At 38.7% G+C, this 24,031-nt stretch overlaps 1 protein-coding gene across 1 annotated transcript in view; it reads right to left on the bottom strand.

The window, feature by feature from the left end:
* The window catches only part of ADGRV1 (adhesion G protein-coupled receptor V1), a 270,084-nt gene that overhangs the window by 186,866 nt on the left and 59,187 nt on the right, over nt 1-24,031 (bottom strand). Inside the window, exons 35-55 of the mRNA XM_054810881.1 lie at nt 23,761-23,891; nt 23,390-23,489; nt 22,111-22,290; nt 20,420-20,583; nt 19,775-19,868; nt 19,136-19,168; nt 16,280-16,358; nt 15,509-15,647; nt 14,847-14,988; nt 14,180-14,442; nt 12,427-12,602; nt 11,681-11,805; nt 10,363-10,529; nt 10,140-10,283; nt 9,494-9,607; nt 8,762-9,014; nt 7,838-7,960; nt 7,409-7,631; nt 6,721-6,925; nt 5,621-5,767; nt 1,581-1,836 (exon numbers count right to left, since the gene is read on the bottom strand). Coding sequence (XP_054666856.1) covers nt 1,581-1,836; nt 5,621-5,767; nt 6,721-6,925; nt 7,409-7,631; nt 7,838-7,960; nt 8,762-9,014; nt 9,494-9,607; nt 10,140-10,283; nt 10,363-10,529; nt 11,681-11,805; nt 12,427-12,602; nt 14,180-14,442; nt 14,847-14,988; nt 15,509-15,647; nt 16,280-16,358; nt 19,136-19,168; nt 19,775-19,868; nt 20,420-20,583; nt 22,111-22,290; nt 23,390-23,489; nt 23,761-23,891 — 3,258 coding nt within the window. The remainder of the gene's footprint in view (nt 1-1,580; nt 1,837-5,620; nt 5,768-6,720; nt 6,926-7,408; nt 7,632-7,837; nt 7,961-8,761; nt 9,015-9,493; nt 9,608-10,139; nt 10,284-10,362; nt 10,530-11,680; nt 11,806-12,426; nt 12,603-14,179; nt 14,443-14,846; nt 14,989-15,508; nt 15,648-16,279; nt 16,359-19,135; nt 19,169-19,774; nt 19,869-20,419; nt 20,584-22,110; nt 22,291-23,389; nt 23,490-23,760; nt 23,892-24,031) is intronic.

Genomic DNA, 24,031 nt, shown 5'->3' with positions numbered 1-24,031 from the left:
CACATCCATTCTGCTTAGCACACAACAATGCTTGGACAATTCAATGATTTGGGCAAATGAGCACATACAAGTGGTATGAACACCACACAGTGTCTACATCTGCAAAGCATTTTAAAACTGGATCTAGAGGGAGAATAACATATGGAATATTTACAGTTTTAAATGTTTGCTACACAAGCTGTTACTTCAACATTGCCATTTTTGTTCAGTTTTCCTTCAAAACTCCTATCTCGCTGTTTTGCCTGGTCTTTACGTGCCTAGGGGATCACTATTGATTCCAATATAGAAAGCAGTGTTGGAGGCAGTCACTCTGGCTGTACATTTTACATTTCTTTAACTCAAATGCTGATGAAAATGAGATACGCTCATATCAGTCAGGCTCAGATCCCTTTTGGGAAAGAAGATTTGCAATTTTTTTCCCAATAAATCACCAAACACAGCATTTGGCTAAAAGTGCTGGGTTTATGACTGGAGAAATAGATAAAAAGCAAGAGGTTTTGTACTCTGGACTACCTTCTGTTACTTGTATTAACTAGATAATACTTCACAGTTAGCATCTGTATATAAATCATTAAAAATACAGCCTCTAAAGACTGGAAAAGAAACTGCAGCAAACGAAACCTAAGAACATGCCTTGAATCCTAACTTCAAAGTATGAACGTGTGCGTATGTGTGTATGTAAGGAACCTACAGAATCCCTTCACAGTACTTCAGGTGCCAAAAAAGGGGCAGCACTAATTCACTTTAAAATAGAACTGGTGAGGAGGTTTCTTCTGCAATAATATTCTGATGCAAAATGTATTTTTTCATAAATGTTGTTTCTTAATATGGACAGAATATTAAATTGCCAGGAAATTTCAATTGGGCTTTTGAAGTATGAATAGCCCATCAGGCAGCTGCTGGAAATCCACCGGGCTGGTGGAATGCCAGAGCAACCAGCTGCCAGGTCCCGGGGCCAGCGGGGAGGGCAGGAGCCCGAGCATCACAGCGGTCCTCCTCTGGCCCACTGCCTGGCAGATCCTTTGCAATTTCGCTTGGTGCCTGGAAGGAAAACGGACATAACCCAATCAAACACGCAGCTGGCAAGCAGAAAAAAACCCCGATTCAGTTGTCTTGAAATGGAATTCACTCTTGCTCTGCTTCTTTCCTTCCCCCGCCCCACAGAACAAAAAGCTTCCCTTTTTGACCCAATTCATGAGGAAATTCTATGTAAATTCTTTTTAAAAATATATTAATTCCATTAAACGGGCAAGTTTGGCTTTTCATTCAAACAGAATTATTTTATGTATTAGTGATTTGCAACACAAGGTGCCAGGATTTTTAAACAAAAATTACTGGATAATGTTGATAAATGCAATGTGAAAAACAGCATAGAATGTATGTAATGAAATAGCATAGTTACATATTTTAAAGGATATTTCTTCTAGAGATTTTGTATAGAATAATGCTGAGATACGTATACATAAAATATATATTACATACATTTTTACATATACATATATAACCAATGTTATAGCATCAACAATGCTGACTTTGAAAAAAGATGTATTTTTTTCCCAAGAATCATGAAACAGACTTACCTTCCGGCTCTGTGACAGTAACAAAGAGAGACTCCATATGCCACCCAATCACACCGTGTGGAGAGTCACTGGGTAAAATGGTAAGCACGGCTCTTGCCCTTTTGGGATCAATCACAGCTCCTTTTGTGGTATCCTGAACACCCACAGTGGTAACGTGGGTGAGTGTGATTTCCACGGTCTCCGAAAGCTCTGCAACACTGTCCGCAAGAATTGTCAGGGTGATCGTGGACAGGGCCTGACCTTCTGAAAACGTAATCTAAAGTTTCAGAGGGAGGGAAAAAAGAAGTCAAATTTCTTTTCAATATTGTTATATCCATTACTTTATTGTGTAAGACTCTATCAAGTAAAAAAAAAACAAAAACCAAAGAACAACAAAACCACCACCACCCAAAAAACCCCCAAAATATTAAGGAAATAAAAAAATAAATAAATATGAGATTATAGGGGGTTGACCCTGGCTGGGGGCCAGGTGCCCACCAGAGCTGCTCTATCACTGCCCTCGTTCACCAGACAGGGGAGAAAAGGCATAACGAAATGCTTGTGGGTCGAGATAAGGACAGGGAGAGATCACTCACTAATTATCGTCACGGGAAAAACAGACCGAACTTAGAAATTCATCTAATTTATTACTAGGCAAAACAGAGTAGAGGAATGAGAAATAAAATCAACTCTTAAAACACCTCCCCCCACCCCTCCCATCTTCCCGGGCCCAACTTCACTCCCGGCTTCAACCTCTGCCCCCCTTAGTGGCACAGGGGGACGGGGAGTGGGGGTTACGGTCAGTTCATCTCACGGTGTTTCTGCCGCTTCTTCCTCCTCAGGGGGAGGACTTCTTTCATCGTTCCCCTGCTCCAGCGTGGAGTCCCTCTCACGGGAGACAGTCCTTCATGAACTTCACCAACGTGAGTCTCTCCCACGGGCTGCAGTTCTTCACCAACTGCTCCAGCGTGGGTCCCTCCACGGGGTGCAGTCCTTCAGGAACAGACTGCTCCAGCGTGGGTCCCCCACGGGGTCACAAGTCCTGCCAGCAAACCTGCTCCACCGTGGGCTCCTCTCTCCACAGGGCCACAGGGCCTGCCAGGAGCCTGCTCCAGCATGGGCTTCCCACGGGGTCACAGCTGCCTTCAGGTGTCTCCACCTGCTCCGGCGTGGGGTCCTTCATGGGCTGCAGGGGAATCTCTACACCCCCTCATCCTTCCTCCATGGGGGACAGCCTGCCTCACCATGGTCTTCACCACGGGCTGCAGGGGGATCTCTGCTCCGGCACCTGGAGCACCTCCTCCCCTCCTTCTGCACTGACCTGGGTGTCTGCAGAGTTTCTTACATCTTCTCACTCCCCTCTCTGGCTGCAAAAGCTCTAATTGTTTTTTTTTCCTTCTTAAATATGTTATCACAGAGGCGCTGATTGGCTTGGGTCCGTCTTGGAGCCGGCTGGCATTGGCTCTATCAGACACAGGGGAAGCTTCTAGCAGCTTCTCACAGAAGCCACCCCTGTAGCCTCCCCGCTACCAAAACCTTGCCACACAAACCCAACACAGATTCAGACAGACAGGTAACAGAAGGACTCAAGTTGAGAAAAATGCAATGTAGTAAAATATGGATGAAAAAAATCAAAGCAAGAAATAGATTCTCAATTGGAAGCCTAATAATCAGAGAGACTAAATTCCCAGTCAAGAATGAGTTTGGTACAGTTAAGCCATCTATAGTATCTGCCTTACAAACAGGCATTCAACCTGAGACCTCTTTCTGCCAGCGCACTCCCAGTTTAGACAAAACAGCTCAGTCATTTCAAAGTGATCACGTATCTTCATTACCACAGAACCACGCAACGGCTGAGGTTGGAAGGGACCTCTGGAGATCACCTAGTCCCACCTCCCCTGCTAAGAGCAGGCTGCTCAGGGCCATGTCCAGCCAGTTGGCTAGTATCTCCAGGGACAGAGACTTCACAGTCTTTCTGGGTAACCTCATCCAGTGTTTCACCACCCTTACAGTAAAGTTTTTTTCCTTATGTTTACACTGAATTTCCTGTTTTGTGCCCATTGCAGGGACAGGACACAGCTGAGAAGTATCTTCTTGACTCCCGACTGCACGTATTTATACGCAGTTGTAAGATCCTTCCTGAGCCTCTTTCCATGAATCAGATGCTCCAGTCCCTTCATCATCTGCATGGCCCTTTGCTGGGCTCACTGCAATCGCTCATGTCTCTTGTACTGGGGAGCACAGAGCTGGGTCCTGCACTCCATATGTGTCCCACCAGTCCTGTGTTCAGGGGTGGGATCACCTCCCTCGACCTGCTGGCAATGCTCTGCCTCAGACCAGTATGCTGCAAGCACACATAGCTGGCTCATGTTCCACTTGTTATCTTTCACCTTTCAGATTATTGAAAGGTCTTCACTGAGGTTTCTTGCATAATACGCTTACATTTAAGACTCTCAAAGATCAGAAAAAAGAGGAAGATTCAGGAAACTGTGGACAACTCATCATCCTTTCTTCTGCAGTGTACTGGGTCTGGCTGGGATGGAGTTAACCCTTCCCCACAGCGGCACATACAGTGCTGTGCTTTGCATTTGTGGCTGAAATGGTGCTGAAAACACAGCAACATTTTGGCTATGCTCAGCAGTGCTCCCACAGCATCAAGGTTTTCCTCCCAATAGCCCATAAATGCTGAGGGAAAGCTGGGGGACATGCACAGATGACCATTTGCAGTTACGGCATTTGTCGTCTGAAGCAACTGCTATGTGTACTGAGGGTCTGCTTCCCGGGATGTGGCTGGGCATCTGTCTGCTGATGGGAAGTAAAGAATAAATTCCTCTTCTTGCTTTGCTTCCATGTGTGGCTTTTGCTTTTCTTATTAACTGCCTACAGGTTTTTCCACCTTATTTTCTCCCTTTGTCCTGCTGAGGAGGGGAAATAAGAGAGCAACAGCGTGGGGGTTTGACAGGCCGGCAAGGTCAACCCACCACAAATATGTCAAAAGAATGATGAACATATAATATGTATCAGTATCACTGCTAATTGAAAAAATGCCTAGTCAAGAGTTTTGTTGATCTTATTTTTTCAGACAAAAGGACTGAGGAACACTTTGTCTATGTATATTCTTCTTATTTTTAAATTCAAAGGGCCAGCCACTTGATTAGGTCTCTCTCAACAAGGAAGACATGTCTATAAACACATAGGCTACACCTACACTGAAGGATAAACTGAAATTTCCAGTGAAGAATACTATACCTTTACTTTACCTTTCTGTCTCTTCCTACCTGCAAAAGAATGCAGGGAAATCATGCCGCACCCATCTGGAATGCCCAAGGAGTATTTTAATAATTTTGGTATGATTGTTTTGGCATCCTTGATTTCCCCTCTGTTAATTTTTCTCTAATTTTTTTTTTATCTTACTTCAGACCCATTATTTCCAGGTGTGAGGTTTATTTCTACAGTCTTTTGGCTCCCTCAGCTGTGGCTTGTGTAACAGCTCTACAGCCTCCAGGCCCACAGGGCTTTGTGTCTTCTACAGATGGCCACCAAGTGGAGGCCCTTGACTTAAAGAACCTGGCAGCTGTCAGTCCTAAGGCATACCAAGAGCTTTGGCTAGCACTGGATTTTAACAGGAATACAGCCTCAGTAACAGGGAAAACTGGGACTCGCAATAGTCTCCTGGGCCACTGAAGCTCTCAGTTGTATTGACAAGGTCAAGAGGAAGATCAAACCCTCCCAGATTCTCACCTATGCAGATAATTTGATACAGTAGCTGGATCTCACAGCAGGAAGAAAGGAAGATGGGAACAGGATACTACAGACAGACATTTCTGGTGCCTGGAAAGCACTGCAATATCTGGTTCTAGAAGAGCAAGAGCGATGCTGCGGTATGGTGTGCCAGCCAGAAGTGCAAACTGCCAGAATCACAGCAAAGAACCAGGAAGCAGGAATTAACATAAGAATGGGGCAATCTAACACATACTATCCTTCTCCTTCAGTACAGCTGCACCTATTGTCTGAGACAATGCAGTCAGTGCTTCCCTAATTTCAGTGATCTTACTACATACCATTCCGGAAGCTGGAAATACATCACTTATACTCCCATTAGCAATCCACTCTACTGAAACTCGTCCATATGTCCCTATTAAACGTTCAATATTCAAAGTGATTAAGCTGTCCTGTTCCATTTCTTCAACTTGCTTGAATAAAGAGCTCTGGAAAACATAAAGTAGCAGAATCATAACATTATTTTCTTATAAAGAAAAGTTTCTTTAGGGATCTGGGGGCCACTGACATTGAGCATCAATAAGTTAATCTACTGTCATGTAGCTAAATACATGTTCACTGATTAAATATTTATATGTCCTAATTTTCAGAGGTACTCAATACTCCCAGGTTTCATGGTCATAAGAATTTAAAGTGTCAGGCTTCTTTATCCTAAGGCAAAAAAACTCAGTGTTTTTTGATTGGGTTTTTTTGTTGTTTTGGGGTTTTTTTAAGTACAGTATTTTATGTCCAAACCATATGAAGCAGATACCAAACAAGCAGACCTTCAAAAGAGACATATTTTTACTGCTGTTATTTTACTGTTACTCAGCCTCCTCACATATCTTCACATATGCATTTACTATATACCTGCCTAGATAATTTCTACAGTGTTTGATGATTTAAGAATTAACCACTCCAAATAATAACTTCAGTCTGACATTTTTTCCAAAGAAATTATATTATTCTGGCAGACTGGCGAATCTCATGACATAACTCAATTAAGACATTTTCAGAGGAAAAGGATCTTCAGATTTGTTTACATAATTCTGTTGATTAACCAACCACTAGTGACTCTATGATGATATCATATATGCCCGCTGAAAACTGAATTTTTAGGCTGTGGCAAAACCAAGCTGATAAACTAATGTGTTAACCTAAAGGTAAGGGGATTATAAAAATCTCAAAATAGAGCCAGTGGAACTGATTTTCTATCACCCTGTGTTCTATGTAATCACATAGCAATGTCAAATGGATGTTGAAAAGCTTCTAACTCAGGTTGCTACAAGACTTTAGAAAAACAATCCTGTCACATGCTTCAGTTGACAGTTTTAGTATGTTTCTGTTCCACTATTCAGAAATTATATATACATATTTTAATGATTTACCTTAGAAGTTTTACCTGAGCAAACGCAATGACTCCGTAGGCATTATCATTGGAAGGAATAATTATGTTAACAAAACCATGAGCACCAATCTCTGCACCTCCCTTAGGGTTTTTCAACCACACTTTGAAGCACTCTTCCTCCTCTGGGATGATGTCATCCAGGATATTGACTGCTATCACAGCTTCCATGTCCCCAGACTCAAATATCAATTCACCTGAACTAGCATAAAAACACACATACCAAATAATTATAAACTGAGGATAGCTGACTAATGAACTTTGAAAGCACTGCTGTAAATTTAACGAGCATTTTTGGAGCTGAAATTATTATTTAAATTCCTGAGGAGGAAATTGAGGTTTAAAGGTTGTGGGGTTTGTGATGTTTGGGTGTTGGGGTTTTTTGAAATTACAGTAGATCATAGAGTAACTGAAATTGGTTATGAAAGTAATTTCATTTATCCTAACTAAAAGCTTAAAAAAAAAATCAAGTCATAACTGCAAGTCCTTTCTTGCCATCTTTTAAAGCCAGTTGTGAGGCTGTTTGACTTCAGGTTACCTTAAACCTACCTGTGAAAAATTCTCTTTAGTGTTAATAAGGACACCACACAGAGAAGTTTATAACGCTCTCCACTGTAACAAAAACAGTATCACAGAAAAAGAAATGCAAGAGCTGGGTGAAAGTTACACAAACGAAAAAACCTACCTAGGTATAAAATCTGACTGGTTGGAGATACTGGTCAGCTCATAAATCTGGGAGTTGGACTCTACAGACAGAGCAATCAAGCTCTTGCTGGAGTTCAGGGATCTTGCAGTAGCTGAAGTGATATGATCCGCGTACGGGGCTTCCAGCATTACAGAGAACTGGTTCCCTTCCGAGTTCCAGGAATACAGTGCTGTTGTGTCCTTACCAGATACAAGGATGTGAACTACATTAAGCAAGGAGGATAAAAAAGAAATATTCAGTGATATATTTAACAGTTTGCCTTTCAATGCCAGAAATGCCCTTGGCAGCACAATTGACTATGCTAACTTTTAAAGTCTGATAAATAATATGAAAAAATGAGCATGTATATTTCTGCAATTCTAGCATTATAAAGTAGGATTTGAACAAATATTGTCATTCAAGTCTTACCTAAACCTGAAGGAGGCATGAAAACATGGATGTTTCCTACAGTGCAGACTGGAAGAGACTGGAAGTGCCTAAAGGTAGACTGCCCGGTCTCCCAGATGAAAATTTCAGAAGAATTTCCAGATTCTACAAAAGAAACAAAATGACAAAACTTACATTATTTTGCTGCCTGTTAGTTAAATCACACATTGGTGGCCATTCAAAAGGCAGAGTTTGGCAGCTTTAATTACAAATTGAGACCAGTTATCAGATTTTCCTTTTTACTTGGTGCATACCTCCATAGTATGACTGATCTCCATGGGATGTTTTGTCCACTGACAGAATTTAAGGGCTTTTCTGCACACATACGCATATAAGAACACTAAGACTGCCAGTAGACAATAGACAATGGCATGTCCCTTTGGTCAGTTTGGGTCAGTTGTCCTGGCCATGTCCCCTCCCAACTCCTTGTGCACCTCCGTACTGGCAAAGCATGGGAAGCAGAAAAGTCCTTGACTTAGTACAAACATTACTTAGCTACAAGCAAAACATCAGTGTGTTATAAACACTATTCTCATCCTAAATCCAAAACACAGCACTGTACCAGCCACTAGGAAGAAAACTAACTATCCCAGCTGAAACCAAGACAATCACAAAGCTCAGAAAAGCTTAGAAAGGTTGCAATCAGCAGCTAGATGAATAGAATTACTATTTCCTATTGTTCTCGGGAAAATATTTCATTAGTTTCGTAAGTATTTGAGAACAATGCAATGCTTTTATTTTCTGAGGGACAAAATGGAGACTACTTTGATAAAACGCTGATCAGAGAATTGTCACTCCCCCAGTAAAACTTTAAGTCCTACCTAAACTCCTTTACCCCAAAAGCCTTTGCTACCAAACAAGCCAGCATATCCTGAGAAAACTCAGCCTTTGTCTTCTGCTAAATACCTTTTGCAATAATTAAATAGATATCAGATCCAGAAATCCAGGTCTCCATATGTTTTATTTCTTTTGCTGGTACTTGATGAAGATTTCTAAACTCCTTATTCAACCACTGGTACAAAAGCATGTTCTGACTGGTATTTGACAAAGAAACTAACAGGTACATAATGCCTCCTCTAGGAAACAAGGCTATGTTCAGAGCTCCGTAAAGTGGAAGTTGATGATGCAGCACAAACACCTCTTTATTCCACTGGAAAACCTGTGGAAATATGAAATATTTTTCTTTATATACTCATAATTAGCACCAGGAAAAAAGAAATCAAGCATCATGCTGAAAAACTGGGAAGACTTATAGTGAACTGAATTCCTCATTTCTAAGGTGGATCCTACATTAAGGTAGAAGCACATCAGTAAGTAACTACCTTACTGCAAGATGTTGTGCCTGCTCTTCAGATGAACAGGTTTATGGTCAGAATTATTTCTGTTCTTGTAGGTGTTTAACATGCTAGATTTCCAAACAGAAATAACACTAGTAATAAAATCAAACCAAAGGTAAATTCTATCTTAATGTAGAGAGTATTGCTACATTTAAACAAGCTTAGAATTTTAAGTCTTATAAATCCATAATAAATATGTAAATAATTTTCAGAAATATTTTTTTATTATCCCTTCATATTTCAAAGTCAAAACTAAAGAAACTACCCACATCAAAGCCAGGTAAGACAAGTGTATTCTAACCTGGATGGAACTAGAACTGGAACTGGTTGTGTGTCTCACAAAAATCAAGTAGTCTTCTTCATCCACAGAAAAATGTTTCACATGTCTGGTATCCAGAACAGAAAGAGTCTGTATCTGTGAGGGAAATATGAAAAAAATGGTGTTTGGAAGTCACTTAAAGTGACAAGTTTATATATATACACACATACATATTTTTTTAAAATTGCAAAATTACATATAAAACTATATATATAAAACATATAAAATTACATATATTTTAAAATATGTCTATATAAGTGGAGTCTTTAAATTTTTAAAATATATCTATCTAAGTGGGGTTAATTTTTGTTTAATGTCTATATAGGTGGGGTTAATTTACAAAATTAGTATCACTTATCATGTATTTTTCAGAAAATGTTCTATGACTTGATTGCTCCAGGATTTCTGTCCTCATTTGCCAGGTCATTTTCCTCCACCCCCAAAATATAAATATAACAATACAGTAGATAACCAGCTGTAAAAATACATCATTGAAGTCACGCAGTGTTAGAGCACCGAACTACCCGAGCACAGAGTGCTTCTTTCTAAAACATGGCTGGACTGGAGGGCCTCCTGAGGTCCTTTCCAATCCCATTATTTTATGATTTTATAAGTAAAACAGATTTACCTTCAAGAGTCTGCGTCCAGGCAGGAATGCATACACGCTGTTGTTGGAAGCTCCCTGCGTGCCTCCTCCGTGAGTAATCACAAGGTAGGGAGAGGCATGGATTTGGAAAGACACACAGCTGTTAGGATTCCACATACTGAAATTCTGAGAGAGGAATAAAAAAAGATTGAGACTTAAGTTCCTTGTTAAGTAGCATGTTTGGTGTTTGCAAACAAACATTTACCTCGACAGGAACAAAAACTCCTTTCCACTGGTAGACAGTAGAGAACGTAGCTGGAGGCTTACGGAGCAGAATGCCATACAGAATTTCTCCTGATGTAAAGAAACACCAGCCAGACACTGAGTCCTCCTCAAAACTTTGCAAGACAGACAGGACACTGATACTACCCCCTGCAATATAGTAAAAGAAAATGCTATTTATTCTTGAGGTCCTTTTCAATGTCATTTTCATGATTTACTTGCCAAAACCAGTCCTAGTAGCAGAAATGCTGATGTCTCTAAATAGTTGGTATAAGTGTACGTAAATGCACGGAAATATTATAGTACTGATGATGTAATGACAGTTAAGCATTAAGTGTATTCTTCATATATTACAACTGCATATGGAAGATGCATAGGCAATTTGAGCCTGATTCAGAATGATTCCGTTTGGAATTTAGCTAGTGAGATAATTAGCTAGTTAGCAAATAGTGAACAAAGTGACAAAGAAACTACAAAATGTATGCGTTTGTGCTCCGTCTGCCCCTCATCACAACAAGCCGTCATGGCACTAAGGTTCCTACACTGCCTAAACCATTTGACTGGCCTACAGAAAAAAGCACTGCATTGCCAGAACTAAACTCCAAGATCCAGACTCCCAATCCTAGTTTAGACCAGCTGCTAAGCCAGACAGGGTATTCATCCATGTTCAAAATCAGGCATTTCCTTTTTTGCCTGGTTAGTTTCGGTCTGGATTAGTGAGCAGCTATACACGTATCAGTACTGGAACAAAACACGCTCAGCGTGGAAAGGGCAACAAGCGGGCAGAGGTGGAAGGATGGCTTCCTTCAGTGTCAGCGCTGACTTGGACCAGATTAAGGTGTTGGTGAAATTACAGCCTGAGACTCCCACAAATGCATCTCAGTAGGCACACTGGGAGATATGATAGAAAACCTGTGGTGGCATTTTTTCAGACTAAGGCTATGCCAGATTTATGTAAAGTGTGTCTCTAAGACTGTGTTAGAAAAATCCAAATTTACAAGTAGTAAAGAACAGATTTTATTAAACAGAAGTCTGGTGACAATAATGTTCATCTAAGCAGCAAGGAAAGCAATATAGATTACTGAAACTCTGGCAGCAGAGGCTGATGACAAGGTGACCCTTAAGCAGCTAAGCTCCTTTATCTAACGGATTTTGACATGCTCAGAAAAAAATTAATTAATGTGATAAAGTCTGAAAACATCAATTTACATTCCAAAGTTACATGTCCTGTATGTTTGGCTAGTCTCTTGCTATCTCCACTCTGACAAAAGCAGTGGACACTCTCGATAAAGTGAACGTACTGATGCCAAATGCAGTATCCGACAACGTCTCCCACTCAACACTCACAGACACGTTGAGCCCATTACTCCGTGAAACTTTCAAATAAACGGTAGTGTTGGCTTCTTCAATTATGAGGAAATTTGTCCTGCAGAATATACAACAGAAACAAAAAGAAAATATTAATAACTGGGTTTGCTATCTGATGGACTGGTAACTACATTAATTAAGGTTGTCCTATGTTTCTTACCACAAGACCTTGGCAAAATCACAGGCAATTCAACAAAATTTTAAACAAGCCTGAAATTTAACATACCAGCTATATGGTTTAAGCTGAATGATTTTTGAAAATGTCATTCATATGGTTCATTTGCTTCTGAAAAACAGCCCTGAGTGAAAGTGTGTTTTACACAAGCTTAAAATCAAAAATAAGTTATAAAATTTATGACTCTCTGGGCACTGATCTGAGGTTTGGAGCTCTTAACATGGATCACTATTAGTGGAATATTTAGGCACTAATGAAGTACTTTTTAAATCAAAAAATCCAGAGAAATTGACATTTCTCATGATGAATAGTCCATTTTAAGTGCTATTCTGTTCTTCTGTATAGCAGTAATAGTATTTGACAGTGTACTTTTCAAAATTACAAACATTTTACAATTGCATTGCTGAATTTCTGTAAAGGGATTCATCAAAAACAAAATTGTAGAGAGATACCATCTCTATTGAATATGAAAAATCTCCTTTTAACTGAATCAGCATTTAGTACCTATTTGTAACTGGATAGATGCTGAAAAGCCCTAGTGGAGCCTGGTTCTGTAATACTGTAATCATAGTTTGCACTCTTGTGCCTAGTCTGGCTCCTCCAGTTGGATTGAACAGGGTGACAATAAAGTGCTCATCCATTTCTGGTTCTTCATCCAGTATTGCAGAAATATGCAGCGTCTGACAAGGAAACAAGCATAGAAAGTTGTTGAGAGCTGAAAGCTAGTGATGCCGCAAGCCTGTTTCTATTCTGTCACTGTACGCCTTTGGGTGGCACAGCAGAACAGCAGCTCTTGGAACTGGAAAGGACAGAAGTGAGGCAAGGATGGTTCATGCTGAGGTTCTAAAGTCACCTCCATTGGTGCAGCAGGAGGACAAGCATACCCCCCTTTTTTTCCCCTTCTTTTTTCTCCTCTCATCCTAAGACCCTCTGAGATGTAATAGGTTTTGATCCTTTTTTCATACGTCAGTTCTCTACTTATTCTACACCTTCCTTGGTAATTCATAGTCCCCATACAGCTACCTGATCTCCTAATACAGCTCAGTCAAGTTGGTTTTAAGCTACTTTAGCTGGCAACTAAACTAGCTCCAGGGAAACAGGGTAATTCCACTACTGGTGCTGGGAAGAAAGAAGGAAAAAAGTCAAGAATAGAGGGATATCTGAAATACTCTCTCTCTTCTTGATGCTTCTTTCCCTCTAGTGCACCACTGTGGATGAGAATAGGATCCTTTCAAAGTGGTCTCAAATTAGCAAAGAATTATCTAGGAAGAGGTAATTTGGGGCTCACTGTCATCCTTCCCACTAACCAAACAGGCAAAAGTTACAGACTTACACATAGCTTTACTATAGAAAAAAACCGCAACAGTTAGTAATGATGGATCTGGAACTAAACTAGAGTTTACAACCTTTATTATCCTTGTTTACTTCTGCATATTCGCAGATTGTGTTACAAAGTGTTTGATGTCCCACAGATCTGCCACACTGGCCAAATGTAGTTAAAGTTCAGAAAACCAGTGTTTCCAGAAAGGTTTGTTCCAGATTCTATACCACTAGCCATAATATACTAACCTGTTACTGACCCTAGCTTCAGAAATGAAATGAAATGAAATGAAATGAAATGAAATGAAATGAAATGAAATGAAAAGAGTAAAATAAAATAAAATAAAATAAAATAAAATAAAATAAAATAAAATAAACAAACTGCCATTAAACTTCAGAAAGGTCAGGATTTAACAAATTTAAGCTAGCTCATTTCTAGCTCACAGACTTACGGAGACAGTACAGAGGCAGTGAGCTTAATACTCCCAGAAGAATAAGCAAGACTCTGAGAGCTGTTCGCTTTTTGCATTTGTTGCAGCATACTCTGTTCAGTTCGGACCAGCTGAACTATCACATTACAGAATGGGGGTTTTACTTCAACCTTAACTCTTTACACTTGCAAATTATCACTTCATTTCAAAGTTGGTGTTCCAGCTACATGCTGAATACAAACAAAGAAATGTTCCTATGTATACATAAAGATTATATATCCATTATATTGTTTTCAATTTACCTCAATTATTACAAAGAGATAAATAGTTACAGAAGAGCATATTTAATTTTTATGCACTCTCACTCCCATGACTCAATTTGCTCTGAGAATGAAGGAAAACATAAGAAAAAATATAAATACAAGAAAAAACACAGACATTTCTGAAATCTCTCAAAAAATTTCAAAAATCTTTCCTCACTTCTTTGCTAACAACTATCATATTACCTTGAATCTGACTCCCTCTTCCAGCACAATGTATCCTTGAGAAGGGGTCAAATCCACTGATGCCTCTGAAGAATTGATTTCACTTACAAGATATTGAACAGTCACGGTGCCAAATATCCCCTGAGGAGGTTCTCTGATAATAGTTAATACTGCAACACTTTCCATCAAATCGAGAGCTGTTTGCTCTCTTAGGAAGAAGTGATCACTGTTATTGAATGACACAACTCCATGGCCATCATCATTGGCAAGTATAGTAATTGTGGCTTTTGAGAAATAAATAATGGAAAAATTCTTTAATTAACACAGTAAATGTAATTGTACATATATATAAATAAAACATGTACAAATACAAATCCATTCTTCCTTTAGTAAAGGTAATTACTTGAAGAGAATAGGTGAGTATTTTACTTTAGCAAGATTTCTAGACAGGAAGAATACAGACTCTCTTATGAAAAAGCTCACTTTTGCACTTTTGGATTCCTTATTTTACATACTATCTTGTTAATTGCATAGATTTCATAAGGACATTTAAGAACTTTCCAAAGCAGTATAAAGATCTACCATAGCAGGGCAATGGTGTTTTCTGAAATATGATTATTGAGAAGAATGAAATTAAAATGACTGCTATACAATTCCAAAGAATGAGAACATCAAAACTAAGTTTTACCTGTTGTGTTCTCCCCTAATTCCAGCCCCAGAGAGGGATTTGTTAAAATCAACTGCAACTTCTCATCACCTTCAGGAATATCATCATCAAAAATCGTAACAACAACAGACTTATTCCTTTCTCCATCAGCAAAAAAAAGAGTCTAGCATTGAAACACAGAAAGTATTGAATACTTAACAGCTGTTAACACATACAGAAGTTTTCACATAAGGTAAACAGAACTGTCTTAAATAGGAAGGAAGAGGAGGCAATACAACCTATAATATCTATGTCCCTTACAAGCTGATTGAAACAGAAGTAAAAAAGTTCAGCACATCACAGAATGAGGACAAGCAAGCGCAATTTACTTTGAAAGTTCTGTGGTAAAAAATATGAAACCTTATATGAAACCTTATATGCTGTTGTCTGAGCAAAATTGTATTTGAGAGAGATGTTTGAAAGTTTACAACGTCTTGTATTTCAAAATACTTCAGTATTCAAAAAGAAAGAAACAGTAAAATAAGAAGATTAATTTTATCTCACTCTATTGAGATGACCAAAGCAAGTGAAACAAGCTGAAAAATCTAGCTGCACTACTGATCATTCTGCAGAATAAACAAGACGACACTCATTTGAGGAAGCTGAGGGAATGAAAAGTACTAAATTTAGAATTTGCTACTTACCCTTGAGGTCACATTAAAGTCCAAACCCAGCTGTGCCTCCAAATTTTGGGCATAAAAAAATACAGACACATTGCCATATGATCCTCTGTTTCGGTATGCCATTATTGTCAGATTCCCGTGAGATTCATTAACTTCAAAACTAAAACAAAAAGCAAGAAAAATTATCAGTGCTCACTCAGCATGTTCTTTTGAGTAAGATGCTGTATAGTTGTTATATTTTCACTTCAAATCACTCCCTCTGCTTCATAAGAAAAAGGCATCATGACAGTATCAGCATCATCATAATTATCCAACACAACCTTTCTACCTTTGTTTCTTATTTAAATGGCATTAAGTGACAGGAGGTTGTGCTTTTTTCCTGCTTAGTAGTGGCAGATTAAGCCTGTCTATGTTCATGGATGCCTTCTTCCTAGCTCCTGGAAATTAATCAGGGAAAAAGATCTGCGAGATGCCAGCGCGGACGCTGACACGGATGCAGAGGCTGGAATGCTGGATGGTGGCTGGGGGAATGATGCAAGTTCACAATATGGAAGGACAGCAGCGAGAGTAAGTACAAGGCAGCAAAAAATTTCTGAGAATACATACTGTAAATGTTGGTTTTCAGTGTGTGAATTATCTTAACACTTTCCAGTTCTTCTGAACTGAATGATGCTTTGCCACCTGAAAGATCTGGCCCTATTTTTAATAGGACTCTTAATGTTAACTGAAAATGAAAATCATTGGACAACCCCAATCACTAACTGACATGGTGAGTTCTTCAAGGAGACTTACTTGGTACTTTCCCATTGAATTACTCCACTTACTCCATCATTAGCATCAATAATAATTTGAGAAGCTAAACCTTCCACATCTAAAACAGAAAACAGAAGGACAAAAATGAAAGAACAATAAAGTCCATTGTCATGATTTTCAAGAATAATAGAAGCATTTCTTAAATCTCTACTAATTTTGTAGAAGAAATACATAATGTCCTGTCGCCAAAATGTGGAGGAGAAAATGGCAGTGGGTAAGATAATTGTAAAGGCTCAAAGAAAATCTGTCCTTACTATCTTATTATTAGAACTGCAAACACGGTGTCTTGAATTACCACTGTTACATTTAATAATGCATACAAAAAATACTAAAGAAAATTTAGAAAGGAAAGCACAGCACAGAAAAATTTAGAAATACAAAAAGCAAGATTTGTCATGGAATCTTAATTTATCTTCATTGTGTGTGTTTATTATGATGGCATTCAACATGAGAGCAGCACTGAGGAGAAGGACTTGGGGGTGTTGGCTGATGAGAAGCTCAACATGAGCCAGCAGTGTGCGCTGGCAGCCCAGAAAGCCAACCGTGTCCTGGGCTGCGTGTCCAGCAGCGTGACCAGCAGGTCGAGGGAGGGGATTCTGCCCCTCTACTCCGCTCTGGTGAGACCCCCCTGCAGTGCTGCGTCCAGCTCTGGGGTCCCCAGCACAAGAAGGACATGGAGCTGTTGGAGCGAGTCCAGAGGAGGCCACGGAGATGATGCGAGGGCTGGAGCACCTCTGCTATGGAGACCTCAGGCTGAGAGAGTTGGGGTGGTTCAGCCTGGAGAAGAGAATGCTGCGGGGAGACCTTAGAGCCCCTTCCAGTCCCTGCAGGGGCTCCAGGAAAGCTGGAGAGGGGCTGGTGACAAGGGCAGGGAGTGACAGGCCAAGGGGAATGGCCTGAAGCTGCAGGAGGGGAGATGGAGATGGGATGTGAGGCAGAAATCCTTCCCTGTGAGGGTGCTGAGGCCCTGGCACAGGTTGCCCAGAGAAGCTGTGGCTGCCCCTGGCTCCCTGGCAGTGTTCAAGGCCAGGTTGGATGGGGCTTTGGGCAACCTGGGCTAGTGGAGGGGGTCCCTGCCCATGGCAGGGGGATGGAACTAGATGATGATATTATGATCCCTTCCAACCCAGGCCATTCTATGATCTTTCAGACTGTGCCATTCTGAATATGGGAGGGAAAATGAGTAAGAAAGAATAGTAAATGATCCAGTATTTCATCTCCTACTCTTGTTTCAGTGCCTGATCATAAACCTTACTGGCACACACCTCAGATTCTGCTACGAAGACCGTTAGTTTCTTTGTAGGCTTTTTTTGTAGTTTCTTTGTTAGTTTCTTTGTAGGCTGTTTATGTACTGTAACATTCTATTGCTCCATAAAGACGTATGTATCTTCACAATAACTCTGAAAGATTATTGTAAAAATACTGAAGAACAGATTAATACTAGAAATGTCCACTAATTTCAGCGACCAGAACTTGACAGTCAAAACTTGACTTTCTTCTGAGAAAATGCTGCCTTAATTTGTTCAGACAGCAACACTTCATGACTACCTTAATTTACTTCAACTTACTTTCAATAAGACTTAAAAAGAAATGAAGAAAAGAATGACAATTTCTAAACCAAAATTGACTCCACTGAATCTGTAATAAATATACTATATTTAGGTGCATTTGAAATACTTCTATCAATTCAGATAAAATTGAATAAAAGTAAAAGGTCATTGCCATTAATCTAAACCTGTGACTATGAGATAGTGAAGATCAGCAGTAGCTGCAAAACCTCTTCACAAACAGCAGAAATGTTACTGAGGTTTAGAAATCCAGAGGGAGTGCTAGCAATTACAGACCTTTCAGCTTCACTCCTAACCTGCATTTTCCCTTGTCGTCATCCGATCAGTTCACCCAGGATCTGTAATATTTTGCTTTCAACATCAGATCTTATTTCATGTCTGGCATCCTTTCCCTTCCCTGACAGCCCCCTACTTCCCTACCCCAGCTTAGCTCTTTCTTGTGTCCATTAAGTTTATTCCTTTTTTCCTTCACCATTCTCAGCTGCTGATCATTTCCCCATTTTTTAATTCCTTGCACTTTTGTATTTGAGTCAGGCTCTTTCTTCCACCTTTTCTAGAAGATGGGGAGCAAGAGGAGCATGGAGAAAACAACAGAACTGTCTTTATGCTTGCTATTTCTGCTCCTTATCAGTGAAGCCTCAGATCAGAAACAAACGCCACTTAAGTTCGGCGCGTTCAACTCTACATCACAGATATACCAGACTTACTCCACATATTGCACACACATGGCCATGACAGCAACAGCACATGCAATATATTCCAGATGTGCAGGATTGACTGCCCATGCTTGTATCACATGCAGAACACCCATCTCTTTTGATAATAGACACCTCCTACAAATACTACAAATATCTTGTACAGGGCATGGGATTGCTAGAAACCTAAACAAATGCATTGCACCAACAAGGAGTTGAAGCACCAATCATAAAAAAATCCAAATATAACAGGGAAAGCAAGATTAGAAAATGGTCTGATAACAGAATTCGCAGTGAGATTTTACAATTAGGACAAACTTTTGCCTCATGGGTTAAAGCTATTATCTGTTCATCCTAAGCACATTTAACCCAATACACATATCACAGCAGGGTCGGATGGTCACGATTCAAGGAGACGGCCAACCCCTTACAACAGAAGTTGAGACTATACAGCACAATTTGTTTCACAAGAATCCTTTGTACTTATATGTTACTCTTTTTATGTTTCAGATTTTAGACTCGACTAATGACAACTCAGTCTCTACGAATCAGCAATGAGTCTTGTCAGTTACCTCTCAATCTGTAACGAATTAACTCAGTCACTTCTATAGGCATGTAAAGAAAAGAGAAAAGAGTCAAAGAAGACGTTAGAAATAATCAGTATATAGTCTTTAGTTCTACAGGATAATCCAACTGCCCTTAAAGCCAGTGGCAGCTACGCTACTGAATTCAGAAGCAGAATGAGGAGCTAACTAAGCAAATGATAAATGAAGTTCACTGGAAGAGTAGGAAAACCACAGGACGTGACTCCTAAAAGTAAATCTGATAAAGAGTAATAAAAAGAGACTTTTAAAAGAGTGAACAAAGGAATCATATAAACTATTTTTTTTACATTTTTGTTTCTATTATGTACTTTGTAAATGAAAATCAGATTAAGACACTGCCAATAAAACTCAGATAATTGTGCTCTCCAACTGTTAATTACTAACTCCTCCATGAAAATTGCCTTGTGATTTTTACAGAGCCTAAAAAGGAAAGAAGTGTAGTAATTAATATGTTTGACATTCTACAATGTTTCTTTCAGAATACCCTGTCTCATATTGGCATAATTAGTAAGTAAGTGGAGTAATGATAATTTGCCAGAGTAATATAATCTGCACACAATTCATATAAAAGGAAAACCAAAGATAATTCTGTATCAGTTGTTATACCCAGCTTAGGTGGGGATGAAGTTGAGTGATTCATGATGAGTTCCACTGAAGTTAAATTAACCAAGAAGAACTCTTGCACCTCTGGTACATCATCCTGCAAAACACAAATTTAAGAAGAGTCTTCAAAGAAACTGTTACAGAAGTCACCAAAAAGCAACACACTAGAAGTCTCTAATAATACAGCAACACTAGAATTAATTTATTTTTCCATTTTCCTAAAACACTTTTATTGGGTGTAAAATTGATTATCTTGAATGAATTATGAAGTAAGACATTATATTTCATGAAAAAGACTCTGTGGTGACACTAAACTATTCTTGTGAATAAGTTTCCGCCCAATTTTAAAGGCATAAACCACAACCACTGAGAAAGTAAGAGCCTGTAGCAAGCAATGAATCACACTGTTCTGAGTATCAGATAGTAAAGTCTTGATGAGACAGCTAAATTTCATTTCTGCATAGGTAGAGCTGCTTTCTGTTATTATTTTTCCTTCTGTGATTTTAATATTAAGATTAAAACCTCCTATCTAAATGACTATGAAATATATAGCTTCAAGTAATATATAGGTTGCAAGCTTTAGGTTTCAAAATATTCCTCTTCTGATGTCATACAGAGCAGTATAGAATGAAAAGGTTTAGAGTTTACCTCTAGAATAGTAATATTTATGGCAGCTGATGTTTCTCCTTCATCCAAAATCAATGAGCCAGAAACAGCTATATAATCAGCTCCTGGTTCAGCCAAGGTCCCTTCTGTCTGATTACTTAAGGTGAGCAAGCCTGGAACTGTGGCATACGTAACATTGATAGCACCTGTTCAATTTGTGACAAAAAATATAATTTTTTTCAATTCTTACATAATGCTCGCTGGAATAGAAAAGAGATCAAATGCTCATCCACAAAATTGAAAAGACCAACTGCAAAAACAGAAGGATTAAAAGATTAATCTGGAGCCAACAGAACTTTGTTATTGTTTTAATGTGCTTTCAGTCCAGCCTTTGGTGATTCATCCAACATCACAGGACTCAAAAAGCATTAGGACCAAATGTGTTCGGACATCTGAGGTGCTGTGGACCGCAAATATTACACTGCTGAAGTACTGCCTGGGACATCTAATGTATTATTAATATCAGGTTTGGTGCCAAGGGAAGTAGAATGTTTCAGGAACGACTGATATCTAAGAAAGGGTCTAAAGATAGTGCTGGGAAATACAGCTTAATAAATCTAGTTTCTTTCTCAGATACATTGACATAGACTTCAAAAAAGAATAAAATTAGGAGACACACTGATATATGTTACCAAGGGGAAAAGTTAGATGTAATTTTTTTATAATAAAGCCATGTCTCACTGATCTGCCAGGGTAAGTCAAGTGGAAAATGTAAAGAGAGTGTTCCTGGAGATAGAATGACAGATGACATTCAAGCCTAGTCTGTTTGAAATAAAATATAAGTTATAAAAGAATCTTACTTTTAATAAATAATGATGGACTTTCAGTAAGAGATCTTACATTTACTATGGATACTTATCTTAAAGCATTAGTTTCCTGAGTAGTGTTCCAAAAGTAAATTAGATATGCATGGAGATTAAAAAACAAATGGGTAAACATAGAAATGTCATTAAAATACCTCCACAAATCTGTGGTGTGTCCAGATCTTGAATATTTATTGTAACTGGTCACTTCAATTCAAAACAGATATAACGAAACTAAGAGGGATTATCACTGAAGTCTAAATATAGTCTAAAAAGGTAAATGGGAAATTATTACACTTTATCTCACAATGTAAGTTGAAACGCTCAGGAAACGAACACAAGGAAATATTTTTGCACACAGCATGTTGAATTCTGGAATTAAATACCACTTAATTTTATGTACTTTAAAAGGCAATTTGATTTACAAAGGAATAAGGAATTCACAGGGGAGACGTAAACTGAATTCAGCAGTCTGAATGCAACTTTTTCCATGGGACATTCCTAAGCTGCCAACTTCTGGAAGTTTAGAGGGGAAATATGTGGTAATGATAGCTCTGTACAAGCTCCTTTTCTCCTATGTTTTTTATTTCTTCTGGAGAGACTAAGACATTGAGACAGATTCATTAGACATAAAGGTAGTAACCCTAATAGCCAACTAGTTACGTCACAGCTCCTTGCTGTGAAATGAGGGCTGTGCCTCCAGTTTTAACTAAAGCTTAGTGTCCAAGCACACAGTAAGAAGCCTAGAAGTTCTGAAAATCTCAACTGTACCCAAGATTTTTCAGAATTTCCAGCCTCCCTGTCATGGCTTTCATTTGCCTATTGATTACCAAAACAAAACTTCCTTTCTCTCGGACGTATTATACAAACCTAGAGATCCAAATTCTCTGTTAATGAAAAGCGGAACTGTTTTGTTTTCCTCTGGAATTAAAACTACCCTGGATGGGGAAGCAAAATTCAAGACTCCATGTGGTTCATCACTAGCTTCTACTGTCAGAACAGCTTCATATCCTTGACTATCCAAAACAGCAGCACCCGAAGGAGAAACTCCTGCAAGAGAATCAATGGACTGCAGTGAATAAAGTCTTATGCAACTTATTTTTTTGTCTTGCATTACTGCTATTATTACATCCAAATGACAGTCAGTATCAGTGCAAATGAAATTAAACCAAATGCATGATGCGCTCACTGAAGTTTACAGATGGTGTGGAATGCATATATATTTACATTCTATAATAAACACAGGAACATACAATCACAATAGAAATTGTATGCATACTAAGTACAAAGTCACAAAAACGTATTAAGGAATGAGAAAACTTAATGGGTCAGTGTCAAATATCAACTTCCCTAAACTTCCTCTACTGTAAAAGGAAAAAGAAAGTTTTCCCAGGAATTAACTACAAAAGTTAAAATTATATTCAACTTCTCAATCATTCCATTAAGAAATTACTCCCTTCCCCAAGTGTTGCCTTCATGAATAATTGTTGCTGTATCAATTTATGCTTATCCTGATGGATTACAAGAGTCAGCTAATGAATCTGGCAAGTTGGTAAGGCACCCAGCACAATCCATGTCAAGTTAGTTCAGTGTTTGGACATTAATTTCAGTTTAACAAAGGGTATTTTCAGAAGGGATGTGGTTTCATGCTGCTTTTCTCATTGTAATTTGAATGGCAAGAATAAAATATTCTGACCTCCTTGAATTCAGAGACAGATCAGAAAGTCAGCTTGTGGCATGATAAGACTGCTTTAAAAGATAAAAATATCCACTTACTTCATGGCAACTGTATCCAGAATACATTAGTAAGGTCAAGTCGGTATTCAGTTAAAGGGAAGCAAATAGACACTAAATTAATCCTCAGTTAACTCAGGATTAAAACCAATTATGGAAAACTGCAAAGACACTGTGGGGTCTTTATATATATATATATGTATGTATGTATGTTTATATATATATGTAGTGTGTGTACATATATACATACACATAAGGATCAAGCCTGTTTCAATAAAATGTGAATGAACTTTGCATAGTTCACAGCAGTTGCAGTATGCTTAGTCTTACACCTCCAAAATGGATTAATACATAGGAAAATATTGTACTACTAAATGATAGTGTTAAGATATAGCAGGCTATAGTTCTGCATTACCTTCTGTTTTGATGTTGTATAGGATAATTTGGTATTCTTCTTTTTCTTCAGGAATATGGTCATCCAGCAAGTGAACATACAATGTTGTATTCAATGTCTCCTATTTATTTTATTGATAAAGTGATTAGTCATTATTGTATAAAATACAAGTTATATCACTGCATCATATGTATTTTAAACACCACCTTTAAGAAATGCAAAGTTGAAGTATCAAAAACTATAAATTCCATCCAGTCTAGAATTCAAGAGTAAGGGAGCAAGCAAATAACCAGACCAAGAAACAAAGAGTGCTATAAAAGCACACTCGTTTTCTCAGCTCAGTTCTAATTACAATACTCTCCTGTAGCCATTAGCTTTGCCTATGGACTTACCTCAGGAAAAAAGAGTATCCCAGAATAGTTTTCAAAATTTTGTTTTACATTATGCCCAACTATCTTCCATTCAACAGTAACATTTCCCAGTCCTGGAGCAGTTCTTACAATATGGAATTGCAGTTGTTCTCCTAGGAACAAAGGGTAACACGAAATATTTTGGGGTTTCCTGTCCTACATACCAATTATAAAAATGAGAAGCCAAAATCATGTGTCACAGTTATAATAATTTTTCTAGAAAACATTCATATTTTTAATAGTGAGCTTCACA

This window comes from Grus americana, chromosome Z, assembly GCF_028858705.1.
Source record: "Grus americana isolate bGruAme1 chromosome Z, bGruAme1.mat, whole genome shotgun sequence".
Taxonomy (NCBI): Eukaryota; Metazoa; Chordata; class Aves; order Gruiformes; family Gruidae; genus Grus; species Grus americana.
The sequence above is the reverse complement of the archived record's forward strand: the minus strand, read 5'-3'. Positions and strand labels throughout refer to the sequence as shown.